A 23,389-nucleotide genomic window follows, 5' to 3' on the forward strand; every position below is an offset into this window, starting at 1 on the left:
GACAGCTCTCCTAAGGCTAGGCTCAGCACCAGGATCTCAGAGTTCCTCACGGTCATGGCTGGTGAGTAGCAATTGGGAGTCGCGACAGCTTACAAGGGCAGCCATTTAAGATACAACTATTGAGCGCTACTTATCTGGAGCTCAAGAGAAAGAAGTATGTGAAGACTCAGAGAAGGACTCAGTCTAAGAACTAATTATCTATGTGCACATGGCCGCCTCTGCCCTGAAATCCTAAGAACCAGATGGTGCCCAGCTAACAATTCCATGTGTTTGGATCAGGGCAACAGAAGATGGATCCTGATGGGAAGGGAGAAAAATGTGGAACTGAGTGCCACATTTTCCAAAAATCCAGATGGATTGGACCCACTGAGACAGGAGGAATCCCAACGTCAAGTCAACTGCCCTGAGATATTCTTTTAGCCTGGAAGCAAAACCAGCACCTGAAGTCACCTTTTAGCTAACTCATAGGTTAGCTTATAAAGCACACTCATTCAAAACACCGCATCCCTAGAAGACCAAATTGCCAACAGATCTCCAACCTTTAGTGTCCACTCAAGAGCACAGATGAGCTGGGTAGGGTCTGTGAGAGGGGCCAGCGAGAACTGCTCAGCAGACAGGGCGAGAACACCGGGACCATGTGACCAGCGTAATCAAACTGAACAGCATGGGTAGAAATTGCCACATAAGAACCTGCTTTGCTTCCTCCCCCCCACTAACATGATCCCAATTCTACCTTACAAATCTGGCTAGACCAGAGGATGTACATAGGTACAGATAGCAACTGGAAACACAGGGAATCCAGGACAGACTCCTTCAGGACCAGTGGTGAGAGTGGCGATGCCTGGAGGGTGGAATGTGGTATAGAAAGGGGGAACTGATTACAAGAATCTACATATAGCCTCCTCCCTGGGGGATGGACAGCAAAGAACAAGGCAGGGAGAGACGTTGGACAGTGTAACATATGATAAAATAATAATAATTTATGAATGATGAAGGGTTCATGAGGTAGGGGGGAGTGGGAAAATAAGCAGCAGATATTAAGTGCAAATGTTTTGAGAATGGTGATGGCAACAAATGTACATATGTTCTTGACACAATGGATGTATGGGTGGATTGTGATAAGAATTGTACGAGCCCCGAATAAAATTATTTTTTTAAAAAAGAACCTACTTTGCTGTGCACACTTCTGAAAGTAGAATTTAAATATATTAAAAGGAAAAATGAAGATTACTGGACCTACATCCCACAAGGAGCAAATGCCCCCTCACTGGCTACTACTTGCCGCCTGGCCTCGTCCACACTGGCATGGCCCTGCTGGCCTGAGGGAGCACCAGGTGTTAGGGACAGATGTGGGAAAACTCCAGGGAGCTCTTGACCCCATGTTCCCACGGCACAAGGCCCACCGCGGGTGGCACTCTGCCCCAAGCAGCCTCCTTCCCTCCCACCTCATTGGCCCTCAACTGCACAGCCCCAGCCCGTGTGCAGCCCCGCAGTGCGCCAGGCTCCTCCCCTTGCCCAGCCCTGGGGTCTCTGCTTCACGAAAGGCTCCTTCACAAGAAAAGCTCTCCAGAAAGGTCAGACGTGACCCCATGGAAGGGATCCACAGGAAGAGACGAGCAGGCGATGCGGGGAAAGTGGAGGGGGGGGAGGGTTAGGGAGGAAGGGAAGATGGGGGTAGGATGAAAGGACTGGACCAGTTATAGTTAATAAAAAGCTTAAAAACCACAAACAGGAAGCAGACCTATTAAAAAGGCAACACTGACATAAGAAAGGAATGTGAACTTGAGCTGACTTCAGGAGTGTCATGCCATCGCTCCCCCCTCCCCACCCCTCTCCCTGAGTGAGGGGTCCCCCAGCAAGATTCCTCTGGATTCTGGCCTGCTCTGGGAAAACCCAGGTATGCCTTGGCTTGGAGGAAGGGGAGCTGAGAAGGTCAGCCTGATCCTATCAACTCCAAGACAGCCTTTTCCTTGGCGGGGCGAGGGCCGCAGGATCTGGGGCAGGGTCCTGTGACCGTGACACTGAGCCAGTCCTCTGGCAGCTCAGCTCTAGTTGGGGACCAGCCCTCTGGTGGGGCCCTGCACCTCTGGCCCAATGGAAGGGCCAGGAGCTCCTACTACCTGGAAAGCCACACCTGGTGAGTGCAGGGCATCCGGTGGAGCCCCTCTGTGGCTCTGGGCTTCACAAAGGTTCCTGGTGATGACTAGGGAAGGATAGGAGATGAGGCCCTTTGAAATGGGGATTGCAGCCCCCCCACCATCCATCCCATCTCCAGAGCCCCTGGGAGGGTCTAGGAAGGCCTCTGAGTATCAATGTCTTCCTGCGTGCGATGCCTGGGGTAGGCAAGGCTTCAGGAGAGTGGAGGTGCGTAGCCCAGTAGCTGGGATTCCCGCTTCCTGGGCGGAACCTGAACACAACCCTGGCTTCAGGGAAAGTTACCCAGGAGGTGATAAACCATTATTCCCCTATGGCCATCCTACACAGAGTGAAACCTAGAGTCCTGCAGCGCTGTGCAGTGCAGCACAGGGCGTGCCAATGCGAGAATGAACGTGTTAGACAGTTAAGCGCTGTGGGAACCTAGGTGGTGGGCATGTGGCTACTCCCCGGAACCTTCTTTCTATTTCATTCTGTGTGTGAACATTCTCATCACAGATGGTGGGTCCCAGTGCACTGCATAAAGACGTGACCGGGCCCCCATCCTTACCGTGGCTGCCAGGCACTACAGGGCAGACCCCACCCAGTGCTCAGGGCACAATAGCACCCACTGCTCCAACACCTCAAAGGCTCTCAGGGCCTCCATGTCAGTTTATCCCTCTTTCTGAAGCATGTCTCCCTTAGACTTCCGCATGGCTTCCTCCCCTTCAGTCAGGTTCATAACCCACAGGTACGTCTTCAAAGAGCTGTCTCTGGTTAGTTTAGCCAGTCATACTCTTGCCCTGTCCCTGCCAGGTTTTCTCAACAGTACAAGTTGTTACCTGATTTGTCATATACCTACTGAGTCACCGCTTTCTACCCCCAGATGAATGAATGAGTGAAGTACAGAGATCCAGAGGTTTGTCTCCATCAGCAGGTGCCCAACCTGGCTCACTGTGCACTCCCCAGGGAGCTGTCTATCCACAGGCCCTGAATCAGCCCTTCATTGGGTGCCACACTTGTCAGGGGCCCCAGAACACACTGCCCTCTCGGGGAGCATGACCTGCAGTGGGCAGAGCACCAAGCGTGGGCTGAGATGTGCTGATGGGCAGCACCAGGCTCTGCCTCCAGTCAGAGGGCCACCGTGTCATGCCGGCATCACGTGCCCATGACAGACAACAGGGGACTCAGAACCGTCTCCAGTGGGCAAGAGAGAGGGGTACACGCATTGCAGGCAGTTCTGGTGGCCCCAAGGCAGTGCAGGCCCTCGGTGGGTTCCTTCACTCACACCCTTCCCTGAGCCACCCATGTAACTGATCTTGCCACCCTCCATCCCAGAGAAGTGGAGCACCTCATCTGATGTGACACTGGAGGAACCAAAGGGCACCGGGAATGCAAGCTCGGCCCCTGGCTTTGGCTTGCGTACTGGTCTTGACCTTCAGGCCTGGCTCGACCTAGGACCCACACAGCCTTGTGGCCACATACCAATGGTACCAGAGGCCATGGTGCCATGTGGGCTAAGCCCTGCATGCCAGCCAAACGGGAGAAGAGATCTGAGCTTCCGCCATCAGCCTAGGAGTGTTACCTTGCCCTGGCCATGACCCGCCCCCATCTCTGCCTCCCTTGCCCAGTGCCTGAGAACAAGAAGAAAGCAACTGCACTCACCAGGGATGTGGACTTTGAACTTGCCACTCTGGCCGAAGGCCCCGTCAATGACCCCCAGCTCCCCGGTGGACAGATGCACCTTGAGCCCCACGAAGAGCTGGATGTTGGTCTCCTTTTTGAACAGGGAGCGGCCGATCACACTGTAGTCGTCTATCACCTGTGCCCACACACCCGCCCGGGGAAAGGGATGTCAGTGCCTGCCAGGAAAAGCACAGTAGCTCCATCCCTCCCATCAGCCCCCTCCCCACCTCCAGCCATGCCCCACAGAGGTGGAGGAGGCTCCTTTCCATCTTACAGGTAATGACACACAGGGCGAGGCAGTCAACTTCACTGACTCTTGCTGCTAATGGGACACTGACCACGGGCTGGGCCACCGCCCCGTGCTTCATTCAGTATCCAACTCTCCTAGCAACTCTGCAGGTGGGTCCTCTCCTCCAGTGCACACAAGGAAAGGGAACACTGCAGGGTTCTGGAATCTGCTCCAGGTCCAGCGCTCATGGGAGCAGGGATAGGCTTGAGCCCAATGCCATGGATGACAGTGCCCCACTCCTGAGCTGTCCCTCGGTCCTTCATCTCACCTGCTGGAGACCATGCCCGCACACCCTGGATGACAGTGCCCCACTCCTGAGCTGTCCTTCATCTCACCTGCCGGAGAACTTGCCCGTACACCATTTGTCTACCCTCTCCTGGTGACCAACCAAGGCCAGAGAGGGAGGCCGACTCCCAGGCGAGTAGCCGGGTCTCCTCTCTCTGGCCTACAAGGCTCTGCTGAGAATCTGGCTTCTGGCTTCAGCCCTGTCCGTGCCTGCACTCTGGGCCTGGAGGCGCTTCCCTGGCTAGCCGCTCTCCTGCTCAGAGCCCCCTCTGGGTCTTCCTGCTTCCCCCAAGAGCCTATCTCAGGCTCCCAGACAGCACGCCTCCGCCCCAACTGTGTGTCCCCATGGCCAGCCCTCCTGCTGGACCTTTGCTCTCTCATCATCCCTGCCCTGTGAATGGCCAAGATCAAAGGGAGGACATGTGTGCATGACAGTGTTGACTTGACACAGTCCCGATTCTGTCAATTCTGTCTTGTGTGTTTACCTTGGGGCTTCTCTCATGGGGCTGTACTTGGGAGGGGGGACTGGGCATGGGACAGTCTCCCTCCTGATGCCTGCCCTTCGGGGAGGGAGCAGAGGGGGAGGGAGATGGGGCAGTGGGAAGAGCATCATGGCTCATACCTGCCACGGCCCCACCTGCTATTCCCCCTCAACCCACCCTGGATGAGCAATGCCCTCCAATCTGCGCCTGCTACCACACTACTGCTTGCTCTGTCTTATTTTGGGGCATTTTATTGTCTCTGCAGGTCTATCTAGATAAGATTGGCGGGATAAATAATCTGGAGGACAAAACAACTGAACCAATGGTTCTAGGGGACATGGGAGACGGTGAGGCAGGGGAAAGGGAGTGGGTGTTAACAAACCCAGGGACAAGCGAACAAGTGATCTAAAATTGATGGCGAGGAGGGTGTAGGATGCCTGGTAGGGTTTGAACAAGGGCAATGTAACTGAGAGGAATTACTGAAGTCCGAATGAAGGCTGAACATGATAGTGGGACAAGAGGAAAATAAAAGGAAATAGAGGAAAGCAATATGAGGCAAATGGGCATTTATAGAGGTCTAAATACAGGCATGTACATATGTAAGTATTAAGGTAGACGGACACTGGGCCTCAACTCAAGTTCTCCCTCAATGCAAGAACACTTTGTTCTAATAACCTGGCATTCCGTGATGCTCACCTTCTGGGCACAATTGCTGAAGACAAAATGGGTGCATAAGCAAATGTGGTGAAGAAAGCTGATGGTGCCCAGCTATCCGGGGTCTTAAAGGCTTGAAGATAAACAAGCAGCCATCTAGCTGAGAAGCAACAAAGCCCACATGGAATAAGCCCACCAGCCTGTGCGATCATGAGGTGTCGATGGGATCAGGTATCAGGCATCAAAGACCCAGAACAAAAAAAATCATATCGCTGTGAATGAGGGGGAGCGTGGAGTAGAGACCCAAAGCCCATCTAGAAAATTGGACATCCCCTTACAGAAGGGTTGTGGGGAGGAGACGAGCCAGTCAGGGTACAATACAGCACTGATGAAACATACCACTATCCTCTAGTTCTTTAATGTTTCCCCCCACACACTATCATGACCCCCATTCTACCTTACAAATCTGGCTAGACCAAAGCATGTACACGGGTACAGATAAGAACGGGAAACACAGGAAATCTAGGACAGATAAACCCCTCAGGACCAATAATGAGAGTAGTGATACCAGAAGGGGAAGGGGAAGGTGCGGGGAGAAATGGGGAACTGATTACAATGATCTACATATAAGCCCCTCTTAGGGGGATGGACAACAGAAAAGTGGGTGAAGGGCGACATCGGTCAGTGTAAGACATGAAAAAATAATAATTTAAAAACTGTCAGGGGTTCATGAGGAAGGGGAAAAAAAAAGAGGAGCCGATACTAAGGGCTCAAGTAGAAAGCAAATGTTGTGAGAATTATGACAACAAATATGCCAATGTGCTTGAAGATAAAAAAGCAGCCATCTAGCTCAGAAGCAACAAAGTCCACATGGAAGAAGCACACCAGCCTGTGTGATCATGAGGTGTCGATGGGATAAGGTAACAGGCATCAAGGAAAAAAAATCATATAATTGTGAATGAGGGGGAGTGCGGAGTGGGGACCCAAGAACCATCTGTGGGCAACTGGACATCCCCTTACAGCAGGGTTTCGGGAAGGAGATGAGCCAGTCAGGGTGTAGCACAACAACAATGAAACACACAACTTTCCTCTAGTTCTTAAATGCTTCCTCTCCCCCCACCCCCGCCCCACCATCATGACCCCAATTCTACCTTACAAATCCGGCTAGACCAGAGCATGTACACTGGTACAGATAGGAATTGGAAACACAGGGAATCTAAGAGATAAACCCATCAGGACCAGTGGCGAGAGTGACAATACTGGGAGGGTGGAGCAAAGGTGGGGTAGAAAGAGGAAACCGATGACAAGGATCTACATATAACCTCCTCTCTGGGGATGTACAAAAGAAAAGTAGGTGAAGGGAGACTTTGGGCAGTATAAGATACAACAAAATAATAATTTATAAATTATTAGGGGTCCATGAGGGAGGGGGGACAGAGAGGGAGGGGAATAAAATGAGGAACTGATAGCAAGGGCTCAAGTAGAAAGCAAATGTTTTGAGAATGATGATGGCAACAAATATGCCAATGTGCTGGACACAATGGGTGGATGCATGGATTGTGAGAAGCATTGTACGAGCCCTCAAGAAAATGATTTTTTAAATAAATAAACAAATAAGTAAATAAATCGTTTAAAGAGAAATGGTAAAAACCAAATGGAAAAAATTTCAATCCCACCCGAAGTTCCTTCCTTCTCCCCGTCCCCGCAGGCCTGTCCCCTCTCGCTCCCTTCCCCTTCCGGTCTAGCTCCTGCCACCTGGGTTCCTCCGCAGCCTCCCGGCCCATAGAGTGGGCTCATGTGCTCAATTCCTGTTGGTAAGTATGACCCTTGTTCCTCTCCCAGAGTGGATGCTCTCTGACTTTGGTACAAGCTTTCCTTTGTGTTCTGTCCTCCAACTGCCTTTTCTCCCCAATACTGCCAAACACCCAGGCACCCCCCATGGCTAAACCCAATGCACCCTGGGCTCTCTCCTGGTCTTCTGCACTGCCCAGCCACCCAATCCAGCATGCAACGGGCACATGACACTCGTCTGCAGGTGCCAGTTTGAAGTGGACCCTCTCTTTTTCGGAAACTGCCTAGTGCTGGGAATTTGTTCTGGGCCGAGGATGGGTCTGGTCTCTCTACGCCTTAAACTCTGGGCTCATTGCTCTACTCTACAAACATGTAGAGCAAGAGGGCTGCTTGGGTCATGGCTATAGTATGGGGTCTAGAGTTGGGTTGTCTGGCTGCACACCTCCCACCCGCGTAACCCTCCATGCCTGCAGTGAGATAAAGCGGCTGCAAAGCATGGCACCGTGCCTGCCATTTGTACTCAGCGTGGTGCGCTACAGCATGCCTGCTGCTGGGACAGTGGAGGGTGAGCCTCGGGAAAGGGCTCAAGGGTGTTCTCAGCCCTGCTCTGGGAGGAGGCCCAGCCATCTCAACGGGATTCTGCCACTGAGGGGTGGCCAGTCTCCGCCCAGGAGGAGCAGGAGACCTGCAGGAGAGGCAGAGGCAGGGCAGAGGGGTCCAACCTCCTCCCACCACCATGCAACTAGAAGGCTGGTGGCTTCTGGTGACCCAAGTGCACGCTCCAGATGGTAGAAGCCCTGTCCCACGGCTAGGTCTTGACATAAAGCACTCAGCAGGCTCTCTTTTGTTCACTTCACGTTAGGATTCTTTTAAATGAAAAATTGGTACTACTGTAAAAAGAAACCGGTTACCGCTTGCCATAGACAGCAAGAAACCAGGAAAGAAACAATACAAACAATGGTCCCGAGGGTTCCATGGGTCTAGCTTGGTGCTGTTTCCCACCCACAATGCCTTGCCCACAGTCAGGGTTCAGTGGCCAGGTGATGAATTACTGAGTGCTCCCTTGAGTCAGGAAGGTGCTGCTTTGTGTAAGAGGGAATTTAACCAGACAAACAAACGGGGGAGAGGCAGGCGTGTTAAAGATCGCCTCTCCCAGCTCACCCTGGGAGAGACTAGAGCTGGTGCTCCTGTCGGGCCAGGGACTCACGACCTCCACACGCATCCCTTGGAGGGGGACTTCAGAGCTGTCAGCGCCCAGTGTAGGCAGCTGGACAGCAGCAGCAAGAGGTCCAGGGGGGTTGTCACGGAGTCACGGAGTATGAGCTGGGCTCAGGTGGGAGCCCTTGGCTTCTGCCCATCTCAGGTCTGTCCCTGATGGCCACCCTGTGGGGCTGACCAAGCCTGGGCTGGGTCTCAACTTACCCTCAGCGACTTCTTGCTGCTGCCTAACAAGCCAGAATTTGGCTAAGGGTCCCAGGTAGATTGTTTTGAGAAAGAGAACCTGTCTCATTTACCCTAAAAGTTTGGGCAGAAAGTATACTTGATTCATAACTCCAGATAAAAGGTGTCAGTATGCTTCTTCTCACCAAGGATCAATTAATCAAGATACAAAGTGATCATAAATAAGAGCTGCCCCTTGAACCGCCCTTTCTAATCCGTGGCTCCCGTTCCCATAGGCGAGCCCCTTCCTGTCCTTCAAGACTCGGCTCCAGCAGAACTCCCCGGGTGGGCTCTGGCCTGTTACTGGGCTGCCCATCTTCTACCCCAAATCTAGCAGCACGCTTGCCCTTCCACTGACTCTGCTGTGCTCGGGGGAGATCCTACCCACGTCCCGGAGGTGTCCCACTGGCCCTGGGCCAGCGTCGGCCACTGAGAGGGACACCATCAACCCCAAGTGGCAACAGGGAGTCTGAGTCCCTTGCCAAGGCTTTGCCCATGGCCCTGGAGTCACTAGATCACAGTCCCCATTCAGGGAAGGCCCTGGGAGGTCGGACCACACCTTGTTCGTGAGACAGCAGGTGGCTGGACGGTCCACAGACCAGCCTGCTGCTGCTGGATGAGTCATGCGCGTTCCCCATGACCCCCACCTCTGCTGGCAGGAAGCCCCGGGGCATCTGGAGAAAGCCTCCCCTCAGTTTCTTTAGTTATGCTGGGTTCCCACAGGTGCCTGCCCAAAGCCTCGAGGCCAGGTGATTCATGCCTGCACCGAGAAGCTGAAGACTGGGCCGGGAGAGATCGGGGTGGACGCAGGCCCCATTGGCATTGCCAAAATGCAGAGCCACACTGAGCTCTCTAAGAGCCTCCCTGCTGGTCCTGAAACATCCCAGCCTGCTGCCTGGGAGGCCTCTGGGCACTGCGGGGCCAGGCGAGTGGCCAGGTCTCTGCTAGGCCTTGAGACTCATCTGGCTGAGTCCAACACATCGGCCTGGCCCGGATCGGAAAAAGTGCCTCCTCACACATTAACCTCCAGAAGTACAGCAAATGAACCCGACATAGGCAGACCCAGACAGACTGATGAAGGAGACAGAGGCAGACGTGTCACCAAGTGAACCCAACTATTCCTCTTTGCTGCTTGCTGCGTTACAGCCAGGGCCTGCGGGAGAGCACACTGAGCCTTCTCCCACCACCCCAGCTGCCTCCGGACTTGAAGTGGCAGGCATGGGTGCTCTGGGCCTGGTGCCAAGGCCCAGCTCCCAGTGCCCAGCAGGGTTTGGCGCAGAGCAGGCCCACCTCAAGGGGAAATGTCTCCGGTGGCCCCCAGCCTCTGCAGCCTGCACTGGGGTGCATGGCCCCAGCCCCTAGCCCCTTACCTAGTCCCATCTGTTCATAGCCGTGACACACCTGCTAACGGGTGTCACGCTATGGGCTCCTCTGGTGACTTGTTTACTCTTTCCAACTGGACGGGAAGCTTGTGAGGGCATCTGTGTACTCGCAGCCCAGACAGCGGGGCTCCTCGCCTGCTTCGGAGCGGCGGGCTTCAGGAGGCCATGCTGGCAGTGGTGGGTCTGCCATGCTCCCTCCTGCCCTTGGCCCTTGTGGTCACAGACTCACTGAGGTTTACTTGATGTGCCTAGGCCCTTCCGGACCCAGAACAAGGGGTGCAGCCCCCTATGAAGCCACACACAAGGCAGAGGAAGGCAAAGAGGGGGGTTGTGGCCGTCTGGGGGAAGAACAAAGCCCCTCTAGCGGTGTGTCTGTGGGGGTGCCCAGCAGGAGGGGCCCCCTTGCCCAGCCCTGGGCCTCATTCTGGACAATGTTCTGCTGGAGGAAAACAGCCCAGTCCTGAGCCCAGTGCTGGTGGAAGCACGCAAAGCCCACCCTGCTCTCGGGGACCCTGGGGCCAGGGCCTCGCAATAAATAGCCATCTCCACCCTGGTAAGGCCCTGGGCAAGCCATCCTAACCATACCCCCCACCCACCACCACCCCAGGAGCAAAGGCCTTTCAGAGACTTTCTCACTGCATCTCCTCCTACCCCCTTCCTCTTGGTTATAAAATATTAACTTGAAAAAGCTGAATGCCACAAAGACAGCGAGGCCCCAGCCTTTCCCAGCCAGGCTCTCGCAACAAGGGCAGACTAATTGTATTAACTCCAGGAGAAACTTCAAAAAGCTCCAGGGCTTTCATGCCAGACAGAGCGGACCCTGCGCTAGTTTAAGTGCTGCATAAACAGAGGAAGAGGGCGCGGGGGCTCCACATAGTTTACGTGTTCACTGACCTCTCAGCACAGAGCAGGGGGCGGCTGGCCCTGGTCCTGGGGTGTGCAGTGTCCAGTTCCCTGACCTACGCTATCACAATGTTGTTGTTAGCAGCCAGGAACAGGTGAGGAGTGTGTGGGCTTCTTGGACTCCGAGGAGGGCTGGGGTGGCCTGGGCTGCAGTCCCCGCAGTCTCACTGGGAGAGGCTGGCCAGCAGTTCAGAGGAGTCCAAGTTCAAAGGGCCCATCTCTGTCATTCTTGGTCTCTCATTTTATGGCGCGGCCAGACAACACAATAGCACTGATTGGGTGTAATGTCCCCTCCTGCTAGCTGCTGGGTCTTCCACGCCACTGGGGAGGCCAGGCCAGTGTGGGTCGGGAGACGGGGCTTCATTACGCTGCGTGGGACTCTGGAATGCTAATGCTGCTCCGCCACCGGCCCCTTGTCCCTAGGAGACTGTCCCCATGCCAATCCAGGGTGTCAGTTGCTGGTACAGAGCCCCATGGGAGCGGTCGGATAGGCCACGTCTGGGGCTATCTGAAGGGACAAGCGAGGCAGCAGAGGGAACGGGGGGGGGGGGGGTAGGGGGTAAGACCCTCCTTCCTCAGCACCTCTCTTCCCAGCTCCAAGAGGGAGCAACAGAAAAAGATGGCGTGTCCTCAGCCAGCTTTGGCCACTGGTCTTTGGCCAAGGCAAGCAATGGAGCAAAGGGAGCCTTGGAGTAAGTAAGTGCTGTGGGGACGGCTGGACATCCGCATGCCAAAAGGAAAAAGAAGAATCCAGACAGAGCTGACGCCCTTCGCAAAGATCCACACATAGGATGTAAAAGTAGAAACCGTCTAGCTGACCTTGCGTTGAGTCATGCCACTGTTATTTAATCTTATTAAAAGCCCTACGGCCAAAGTCACGCACCGGCGCATGGAGAGCCAGGAGGTAGAGGGGGCTACCGAGGGCATAGGGAAGTGGCATACACGCACGCTCCACTGGAGGTGGGGCCAAGGGCAGAGGAGAACACTGTCGCTGTCTCACTCACTCACAAGGCTCTGCGAGATTTGCACTCCCCAGACACGAGACTCATCCGTCATGGAATCCAGGCCGACGCACAGGGAACCGACAGGACACAGGATATGGCTCCCTGTGGGTTTCGGCACCCCTACACCAGCTGGGCTCGTTGAGGGTTGCACAAGGGGGCACGTAAGCTCTGTTTGCACTGCAATTGGAGCTGGGTCCCAGCCCCACTGCCGTGGGGGCATTGGGTCTAGGTGGGCCTCTGCTGCTTCATCTGTCCTATGGGCAGCTAGCGCTGAGAGCCTAAGTCCCTGGCTTGTGGGGCATTCTACCCTCTGGCTTGCCTCGGTGGCACTGCACAGAGGGCCCCAGGGTGGCAGGCATGCGCCGCACCTCCTGGAGATGGAAAGGGCGGCACCGGGAGGAGGCTGAGACGGTGCCTAGTGCAGCTTCCCCTGCAGTCAGAGCGGCTCCACAGCAGCCTCCACACTGGACGGGCAAGGCCAGAGGGCAAGGATTGCACTTTCTGAGTACCCCGCGTTTGCCCTGCTCCAGAAATGACTGGGGCTGGAGGGCAGGCACCTCGGCAGCTCTCTGCTGCAGGCCCCTGCTTGAAGCAGAAGGCAGTCTGGGCAGACTTCAAAGACAAGGGCTACCCGCTGTCCTAGGTGGCAGAAGGCACCTGGGGGGCTGGGGGCTTGGCGGGGAGCCCTTCCCAGATCCGTTATAAGGCACGCCTGTGCTCTCCGCGGAGGGAGGCAGTCTTCAGGCGCCCCGCACAAGCACAGCCAACGAGCAAAAGAGCCTTCAGAGGAGCAATTGGCGGGTTTCACGTTGGGATCAGTCGTGTGACATCAAGACCCAGGCACTGGAGACAGGATGCTGCCAGCGGCCCTGCTCACAGGAGCAGGCTGCCTCCTCGGTGACAATAGCTCTCGGGCGGACGCTGGATGTGTGCATGAATAACTTGCTTCTTTTCCCGGCCTTCCATTGTTGGAGGCACTGAGTCTCTGAAGTCACGGTTACACGTGGAGCCCGGGCGCTTGCCTCCGCGCCAGCGTCCCCATTGTCTCGGCCTCTGAGTACATAATTATGTCATTACGTGTCTCCTGCTTTTGGGGCCTGGCTGCCAGGAGACTTGGGGCTGGCCCAAGTTCTGAAGTGACTATTCTAACGCAAATTGTGGAAATGGCACCAAGGGAAAAAGGGAGAGGAGCCACCTGCCAAACCGAGGGAGGCCTGAGCGGGCTCCAGTCCGACTCGGTCCACAGGCGCACAGCCCGAGCAGGGGCCTTCCCCGAGCCCGTCTCCTCACCTGAGAGGCCGCGGCGAGGATTCCAGGCTGATGCTGACAGGAACCTTGAACACCCGGTACCAGGAGAAAAAATCTCAACTACCCAACCCTGCCCAACTGCCACTGAGCTGATTACAACGACCGGACCCTAGCAGGACGGAGAAGAACCGCCCCCCAGGGCTTCGGTCACCCCTCTCTATGCAGAGTGGCTGCCAGGTTCAAGCCACCAGCCTTTTGGGTGTTTAACAATTACACTGCAAGGGTTCTGTGACTCTGAGCCAGGAACTTCAAATTCCGGAAGCAGCTGACCTGGGGACGGGGCACATCCTTAGGGTGGGAAATCTCCCCATGTGCTAGAAACCAGGAGCTGTGAGGGTTCGTCTAATCTGGCAACGGATGGACGTGAGAAAGAGGCTACACTCCGGCAGCACCACGCCTGTGCTGCCCAGAGTGCCCTGGCTTCTGCCTTCCTATTCCCCCACTGCCCACGCTCCTCAGCAAAGGCTGCCCTGCTCTCTGCGGACAGGGCCTGTGGCTCCCTGAGCCACGCAGAGATGACCCACAGCGGCGGCTTCCATCACGGGATGGACACCCCCTCAGTGGCCTGGTGTGGAGTGGCAAGACCAGTAGAGTCAGTCCCTTTGGACAGGGTCCCAGGTTTCCCCCCACGGAGGGACCATGGGTAGGTCAATCCGTTTCTCTGAATGCCAGCATCCTTTTCTCTAATAAGTGGCACCTGAGGGCTGGAAGACGCTCTGGCACTGAAGTGTGGTGTGAGCCAGGAAGGACCAGCTGCATCACAGTCCCCCGCACAAGCCCAGGGGAATAAGCAATCTTCCAATTTCGCTCAGCAAATTCATTCTGGGGGCGAGGCCTCCCTGGCCCTCTCCTGCGGACCCACTCTGAGCTTGGGGGTGGGGTGAGGGTGGGAGGGCTGACTGGCCTATCCTGCCCATAGGGCAGCCTCCACATAGCGGGCCTCCCCTGCGGAACCTTGCCATGTCTCTCTGCCATCCAGGCTTTGAGATTCCGTCTGCTTTCCCACAAGCCAGCTCCCACCCAGTCCCTGAGCAGGTAAAGCTCCCAGGAGGAGGCTCATGAAAAGCTCATGGATGGCTCCCCAGGGAAGCGACATTCTCCTGGAGCAAACAAAGGAAACAGGCATTTCCTGAGCACTGGTGAGCTCTCAGGCACTAGAACAGAACCAGCACCTCATCCGGTCTTCCCACTTCCATCCAGAGAGGAAGACACAGGTCTGGGAAGGAGTGTGCTTGCTTCCAGCTCCATAGTGAGGCTACCAGGCTCGGCTCTGTCGCCAGAGCAGCTCTGTCCTCGACACCACATTGTCTTGACCCAATGTCTACATATGAACACAAAAGGAACATAGTTTTCAAGGGACGGTTAACAGGCATGTCGGCAGCCAAGTGCGATTCTCACCCGAGACTCTGACATTTGGCATTGAGGAGAAAGGCTAAGGGCCAGAGGAACGCGGGGCAACCATTTGATCTTCTCCCTAAGGAGGGCCTTCTTGACCTCAGTCCACACGGAGGCTTTGTTCTCCCAGGGGCCTGGGTACCAAAATGGCCCCAGACACTGCTGGCCAGGGGATGAATGAGTGCAGGCAGTGGGGCTGAAAGAGCCTTTCCTGGGGCCTGCCAAGTCTGGCTAAGTGCCCCACTGGGCCAGGCACAGGTTACAGGCTGGCCCGCCCCTCAGGTAAGCCTATGCTCTTGCTACTGGTCCCTTGGACAGGCCAGCGGTCAGTGCTACAGTAGGCTCCAAAGCTGGCCAGTGCTCCGAGTGGCATCTGCCTGCATACACTTGGTTGACTCAGTGCTGTGGACTCCTCGGGCCCAGCTTTTGGGTCTTCCCTGCGGACCCCAGTGGGCGCTGAGACCTGGGAGGCTGTCCCCACCACAGAATGGTCCCAGTGCCTTGCCACACCCTAGTCAGTGTCCAGATTCTGTCCCAGGCCCAATTGAACAGGGTCTGTGTCAGGCACAGTATTCAGGACCTCAGCTTCACCTGTTTCCCTTTCGTCCAGTGCCACAGAAAGCAGGGCAAGTAGCTTCCATTTCTCCAGTCAAGGTGCTGATGGGAAAGGCCTGGCTCAAGTCTCCAGTCTGAAGGCGGTCAGGGTGGACTCAGGTCCCAGAAAGCCGACCTCCGAGCCTGTGCTCCTAGTCCTGGAGGCCCTGCCTGTGAACACGGGACATGCAGCCTCCTCTCATGACTGGCATCTGTTCTTGGTCCGTCAGTCACGTTCAGGGACGAAGTCATCACTAGTACCCTAAAAGCCTGCACATAAGTGAGCCCAACCTTACCATCTATGGAGGGTCAGGAGGTCGGTGTCCTAAGGCAGATGGTCCTTTTCGGGGCGGGTGAGGGGAGCGAGAAGAGTTTTGCAGTAAGAGGGGGCCATGTCTTGCTGCCTGACTTGTGGGGAAGCCGGGTGAGTGATGTGATGTGAGTTCTGGGTGGAGGCAGGTGGATAGCAGACTAGGGGTGGGGGATGTAAGGGGGGTGGGGAGGGGGAAGCCGAGGCTTTGGGGAGCTCCAGGCCTGCAGCTCTGTGTTCACACTCACTCGATGAGGATGGCATTCATCATTCAGGAGAAGGCAGGCCCCACTAAGGATGTGCCTGCCCCAACTGCATATCAGCAACGGGTATACACGTGGAAATCTCTGGGCCCAGAAGGGAAAAGTAATAAACACAATTTTTGAAAAATGAGTTGAATCCTAGTTACAGACCGCTGGAACTTCTATTTGTTCAAAGGACAGACTAACACATAATACAAGAGCGAGCTTTCCGAGGCCGCCTCAGAAGCAGGAGCTGTCATACCCCCTTGTCTCATCACTGCCATCAATAAAGACTTCCGGCCATAAAAATTAATAATAATAATAACAGTCCCTGAATTGCACATTGAAGGTCTTCTATGAATATCTTTAAACTACGGGGTCTCTGTGGCGGTAAGTCTTTACAGAAGCAGACTGCCACCTCTCTCTGGGAGTTGGTTTGAACAGGTGGTCTTGTGATTAGCAACCTGGCACTTAAATCACCGTGCCATCAGAATTCCTAAATGCTTTCAAAACATAGAAAAAGGCATACTTTTTATTAAAAAATATGTTTCTATCTACCAAAAAGTTCATATCTTGTATCATATCTCTTTGCTTGTTTGCAGCCTAGGTTTGTCCAATTGTGAAATGTGAGTGTATTCTTAAGTGATCAATGATCATACAGCCCCATTTTTTATCATGTTCTCCTCGGATTTTTCATAGGTTTTTGCATATTTGATGCATGAGTTTATGCCTGTCATTTTTCTCGTTATATGATGCCCTTCTTTATAAGGATTGAATTAAAACCATAAACTCTCCCTTTTCTGAAATTAATCCTACCGTATATGCTTTCTTCTCGATATGTACATCTTTTTGTCTATCCTTTTATACTTAGCCTTTGCTTATTACATTTATAAACAGCAATCCAGTCTATCAGTCTCTGTACTTGAATAAGATAATTCAGCCATTCACAGTTAGTATGATGCTTTGTTGCTCCTGTTTATTTAACACCACCTTTTACATTTAACATTTTCCTTGTTTTGGTTGGTTTAATCAAATTGTTATTCATTCCAGTTTTTCCTTTGTGAAAATGTACATGTTCTAATATACTCTTCTATTTAATTTACAGTTTTGTATCCTTTCTCTATATTTTTATTTGAAAAACCAAAAAACTAAGTTCCCTTCCCAAATGCTCTGCTCTTCTTCTCCAAGCCTCCCCGTCTCTTCCCAAAGAGACCGGTCCTTTGACACACCCTCACTCTCCTCCCCTTTCTTGCCCTCGGAGGAGACCACTTGTTGTCCCTCTCTCCCTAGCAAGCAATTCCTACAGATAATGATTGGATTTTCCTTTGGAGGATGCTTGGTCTCTTTCAAAAATGGTATTTATCAATGAGATCAAGGGTTGGTAAAGTATGGTCCACAGACCAGAGCTGTCTGCCACCTATTTTTGTCCAACCTGGTTTCATATGATCACCAAGCTAAGAATAGTTTCAACGTTTTACAATGGATTGTAAAATAATAATAATTCTTTGTGATCTGTTCAATTTTATCAAGTGTTACTGTCCATAAGTAACACAGCCATATGCGTAAGTTTACACAGTGTGTCTGGGATTCTTTACGCTCTCCTGCCAGAGGTCAGACGGACAACGAAGACTGCACACAGCGCTTTCATCATCTCGCTCTGCTGCTCGGCACGCTACCAAGTGCAGGCTGCAGTCATAGCTCGACATCATCCACTGAGCCCTAACCTCCATCCACTGGTTCTTATTACCAGTGCGTGCCCATCACGTCAGAACAAGAAACGTCCATTGCAAATGTCACACTTATGGCTGAGGGAAGTGTGGATTCCTGTTCTTTTGAACGAGATGCCAAAGCCCTGGGTTTACTATTCCCTGTGCTAACACAAGGTACCGGGGTTAAATCTCGAATGTTAACCCCAAAGTTGGTGGTTCTAACTCACCAGCTGTTCCATGGGAGAAACATGTGAACAGTCTGCTTCTATGAGGATTTCAGGCATGAAAACCGATGGGACTATACTCTGTTCTATAGGGTCACTTATGAGTAACACCATTAAAAAAAATTTTTTTTTTAGTTTCTGGAGCTAGCAGAATATAGTATGTTGCCCTCACAATATTCCCAACTAAAAAGAAAAAAAAAAGCAAAATCTGAAACACTGATCAGATAAATTCAGAACTTTCATACAGCATTCAATACTCCCTTATCTCTGGCTTCACCTACCTTCAGTCAACTTCGGTCTGAGAATGTTAAATGAGTACATGGTATGATGTCTGTTCTGTCATTTACATAATTTTATTGTATCATTATCATGGTTCTAGTTTACTATTAATGTCGGTAGTCTCTTACTGCGCCTAATGTAAAAACAAACTTTAACACAAGTATGTGTGTATACAGCAGGCATAGTAAATTTGGGGATCAGTTTCAGGCATCTAGAGGGAGTCTTAGAACACATCTCCCACAATTAGTGGGAACTACTATTGTATTTTATAACAGCACGATTTCTTCACAAAAAATGAGAGAATTAAGCTGTGGCCAAAATAAATTTCTGAACTGCTCATCTGTCAGTCAAACAAATTAACGGATGTTGAGTTAATTATGTTTGATCGCAGCAGCCAGGAAACACACATACACACACACACACACACACACACACAAAACAAACTTGTTTGAGATAATCAGATTTTTGGTAAGAACCGGTATTGGATTTGTTCTGTGGACCACGGTTAGGTAGGAGATGATAGTGAATGGAGCCGGCACCTGCTAAAGTACCTGGCATCTTACAGTGCAAACCGGAGTCAGAGAGCAGGAAGGGAAGGGATGGGGAGAGCTAGCATCTTCCTGTTCAAAGCACTATCCTCAGCACTTCACATTTGCTTCACTGTATTCCTGTCTTTCTGGAACTTAACAGGTTTGAAATGATCTAATTTACAGTTCTCTCTCTCTCTTGTGAGTACAGGGACATAATCTATCTTGTTGCAACCCCAAGCCCAGAAGGTCCCTTGACACAAATGTAGGAGCTCAGTGAACATCCAAACATATGATTAAATGGTCTTAGTTATCTAGCGCTGCTATAACAAAAATAACACAAGTGACTCTGTTATCAAACAAAACTCTATTTTCTCACAGTTTAGGAAATTAGAAGTTCAAATTCAGGGCACCAGCTCTATGGAAGGCTTTCACGCTGGGTCAGTTCTGGGGGAAGATCTGTTTCATTTCAACATTTGTGGGTCTAGTGTCTCTTGGAGAGCTACCTATGTCTTGGCATCAATCTTCCATTGGGTCTAGGAGGGTTTCAGTACAGGGACCCTGGGTCCCCCTCTTCTCTCCTGCCTCTTCTCTCTTAGTGGTACGAAGGGTCCCCCTCTTTGCTTACTTCTCTCTCCTTTTACCTCAGGGTACCTTGCCCTTGGATGGAAGGGACTCAGGAGATATTCCTCTGTGGGAGAGAAGCATGATCCTCTGAAAAGATTAAAAGATTACTGATGATGGGAGATTTTATGGGGCTTCGAGAGCACTGAATTCAAATCTCTTGCTCTAAGAGGGCAACCACCATCACAGAGCAAATCAGCAACAAAGCTGAGGTAGGTCAAGGCCTGACAATGCTGGGCTGGAAGTACCCAACTCCTACCCGCAACGCTGGATCGAGACTTGTGCCTGAGAGTGGGTCTGTCCTGGTGGGGAGACCCGGTCCAGCCCAGGAGCTTCTCAAGATACTCTGACCTCCTAGAAACTTCTGAGGAGTAGTTTGATGAGTCCGGGGATTTTTAAAGCATCAAGCTCCACTGGGAAAGACCGACAGGGGGCACTTATCTGGATCCTCAGTGGACAAGCATGCTTGTGGATCAGCAGCTCCTTCCCCCAAATGCTGCTTCCACTGGGGTCCGAGTGGCTTCTGACGCAGCAAGGGGACTAGAGGAAGGAAAGCAGCATGCTGTGCTTGGGAGAGGGAAAGTGGACCCAGGGGAAAAGAGTCAAATGCTACTCTGGTTCCAATCTCCTGGAATTTATTATTCTGACTCTAAAAGATGGACCATCAACAATAATAAAGTAAGTACCTTGCAGGAGTCAAGATCTGAGCTCAGGGCTTTACCCCTTAGTTCCATGGGGGTAGCACAGGGACCTTAACAGGTCTGCCTCCCAGGGAAGGGGGCCAGTGTCCACACTAGGGGGCTCCCACTTCATCACCCTGACCCACTGACTGCCACAAGGCCTCTAACACAGCTGAGTTTCAAGGTAGTCACGTGAACCCGAAAGCCATTGGGCAACTGGGCCCTGCTCAAAGCAAACAGTGCTATCCCGCAGAACCAGTCTGGCCCACCGCTATACGCGTGGCATCTAGGGCCTGACGGGGAGGCAGAGCCCTTCTTTGCGTCATTGAAGCAGAGTCATCGTGCATATTAACCCGCATGCTATGGTGAGTGTCTCAAAACAACCCTCCCAAGTCGGCTACGCCTCCAATGGACGCTGTTGCTGTGAGGTGTCCCTGGGCCAGCTACTCCTATCGCAATCCCGCGGACCACAGATTGAAACGCCGCCTGCGTTGGCACTGCCCTCACAGTTGTTGGTGTGTCTGAACCACGGTTGTAGCCACTGTGTCAACCCAACTCCTTGAGAGGGTTACTCTATTTCACTGACTCTACCAAGCACGAGGCCCCTTTTCAGGAATTGGTCCCTCGAGAGAACACATCCGAAGCATGTGAGACAAGGGGATTGGAACACAAACAAAGGAAGGAAGGAACTGAAATGAAAACAGTTGCCCAGAGCACACAGCTATACCACCACAGCTAGCACTTAGTCAGTCTACGTTCAATGCCTCAATGACTCAACAAGAAAGGAAAGCAAAAGAGAATGCTCTTGCAGCTATCTCCCGCCCCCGCAAAAAGATCCCAGCTTTTCAAGAAGACAGAGGGCCTCTCAATAACTAGGCAAAGATCACCTGGACACAGCAGGGATAGTAAGGCCAGTCCTGAGTTTGACTCTTGTCTTTATGCACCCTGAGGTTTGGGTAAGTCCTTTCCTTCTCTGGGTGGCCTTTGGAAGGGGGGGGGGGGAGGTGAGAGGTGAAGAATCTGGTGGACTGGGATTAAAATAGGAACGGAATTGGCTATATGGAGTAACTTTTTGTTTTATCTGAGTTTTGTTTTTCACCATGTACATATATTACTTTCCCCAAATGTTTTACATATAACTTTAGGAGAAAATAAGTCATCTACTTAACTGAAGGGGGGGGGTGTAGGAAAAATAAGCAACTAATATTCAGTACTGTTATAAGGAAAAAAAAATAATGTATGTAGCTAATAAAGGTCAAGAATCTAGAAGGGGGTGGGTTTAAGGGGACCATCTAGGTAGATACTTCACACTTCCCTTCTAGACAAAAAGACCCCAGAAACCCAGTGAAACAGACACAAATGATAAGTCTGGAACCCTGAGCTTTAAACAAAAGGATACAGAAGCAGATCAAACACCAACCTGAAGAGGAACAGGGACACAACCAGTGCGCAGGGACATAAACAAAATGAGGTGCCTTCCTGATCAACTAAGCACAGCGCTGCTATTGTGCGTTACAGGAAAGCAAGTTCAGGCGGCCACCATTATGCAGGCACCGCTGGAGTGAAGCAAGCTGAGGACAACCCGAGCTAGCCCTACGGAAGGAAGTGTACGGTGCAGGCTGGACATCTGGAGACTCATGCAATCACAGGGCAGGGAGGGAGCACAGCAACGAGGACAGAGCCACTTCCTGGCTGTCTGTGGCCCCAGGTCCTTTAGGTGGGGGAACCCCAGACAATGAAGGCTGTAGGGTGGCAGCTGGAGATGCTAATCTCTGGATTGCCCCTTTGCATTGAGTTAGGGCAGGGGCCAGATAACCAGCTGCATTCACACAAGAGTGCACCAGCAACCATGGTAGTGACTGCCAATGGGAGAGGTGTGCTCTCCTCCTAGCCAACATCCCCGCCCACTGCTGGGAGCACTGACCCCGCCCACTGCTGGGAGCACAGACCCCGCCCACTGCTGGGAGCGCAGACCCAGCTCACTGATGCGAGCACAGCCCTTGGGCTCCATCTGGCAGCTAGTGAAGCCCCCCACTGACCTTCTCCCACTTGGCGCTCTACCCTGCAGCGCCCTGACTCATGGCTCCATTCTCTGACACCGGTAGCAAACTCCTGTGGATTAAGTGCTACACACCTGACGGCACTGATACCTGCAGGAGGCACTCTTAGGGGTTGCACGTTGGAGGCTCACTGCTTCTGGGGTTGGCAGTGCGCATTCCTGCAGATGTAGTCACACTCCTGCCAGCGCCACTACTGGCAATGCAGGCGCCTTTGGATTGGGGAACCACACTCCCGCCACCTCTGTGGTTGGCAGTGAGCATGTACAACAGGACCAACCAGCAGATTTACACCCTCATACCAAACCCACCCAGAAACAAGCAGTAAACATCCCATGCTGCCAAACTACAACCGAGCAGCACTGCCACCTCAGCACCCAGGTCTATCAGAGCAACAAACAACGCAGAATAAAACCTCAAACTGAAACAAACAACGATCAAATAAAGACAACCCCACATTTTAGAAACTTAAAATCTCTCTCTTACACACACACACACACACACACACACACACACACACACACACACGAAGGCTCAAGCAAGTGACTAAGCGACTAAACTGCAGGGCTAGAAAATCTTCTCATGTAAATAAAATTTCAATGGAGATCCCCTCATAGAGGGGTTTAGGAGAGATGGGTCAATCAGGGTGCGAGGTAGTACCGATGAAGAACACAGCTTTCCCCCAGATCCTGGATGCTTCCTCCCCCCAACTACCATGATCCGAATTCTACCTTGCAGGGCTGGATAGGGCAGAGGTTGTACACTGGTGCATATGAGGGCTGGAGGCACAGGGAATCCAGGGTGGATGATACCTTCAGGACCAAGGGTGTGAGGGACGATGCTGGGAGAGTGGAGGGTGAGTGGGTTGGAAAGGGGGAACTGATTACAAGGATCCACATGTGACCTCTTCCCTGGGAGAGGGACAGCAGAGAAGGGGGGAAGGGAGACTCCGGATAGGGCAAGATATGACAAAATAACGATGTATAAATTACCAAGGGCACATGAGGGAGGGGGGAGGGGGGAGCGGGGAGGGAGGGAAAAAAAAAAAGAGGACCTGATGCAAAGGGCTTAAGTGGAGAGCAAATGCTTTGAGAATGATTGGGGCAGGGAATGTATAGATGTGCTTTATGCAATTGATGTATGTATATGTATGGACTGTGATAAGAGTTGTATGAGCCCCTAATAAATTGTTTAAAAATAAATAAATAAAAGTGAGATTCCTCAAAAAAAGAAATTCACTGGAACTGCTTGATAAGGACAAAGGCAAAGAAAGCAGAGACACATTCTAGAAGACTTCAGTAAAGCAATACAAGAACACACTGGCCAACAGACAACTGGAAACTATTCAAAACCAGTAACTAGAGATGCAAATTAACTATTGCGAAAATTTC

The 23,389-nt window shown here is 52.4% G+C and overlaps 1 protein-coding gene across 3 annotated transcripts in view; it reads right to left on the reverse strand.

Moving 5' to 3' along the window:
- The window catches only part of EEFSEC (eukaryotic elongation factor, selenocysteine-tRNA specific), a 316,447-nt gene that overhangs the window by 44,107 nt on the left and 248,951 nt on the right, over positions 1-23,389 (reverse strand). For 2 of the 3 annotated variants that reach the window (XM_075550125.1, XM_075550127.1), the window contains exon 6: positions 3,799-3,955. The exons of the other annotated variant lie outside the window; for it this stretch is intronic. In XM_075550125.1, coding sequence (XP_075406240.1) covers positions 3,799-3,955 — 157 coding nt within the window. The remainder of the gene's footprint in view (positions 1-3,798; positions 3,956-23,389) is intronic. 3 annotated transcript variants of the gene reach the window in all.

This window comes from Tenrec ecaudatus, chromosome 5, assembly GCF_050624435.1.
Source record: "Tenrec ecaudatus isolate mTenEca1 chromosome 5, mTenEca1.hap1, whole genome shotgun sequence".
Classification (NCBI taxonomy): domain Eukaryota; kingdom Metazoa; phylum Chordata; class Mammalia; order Afrosoricida; family Tenrecidae; genus Tenrec; species Tenrec ecaudatus.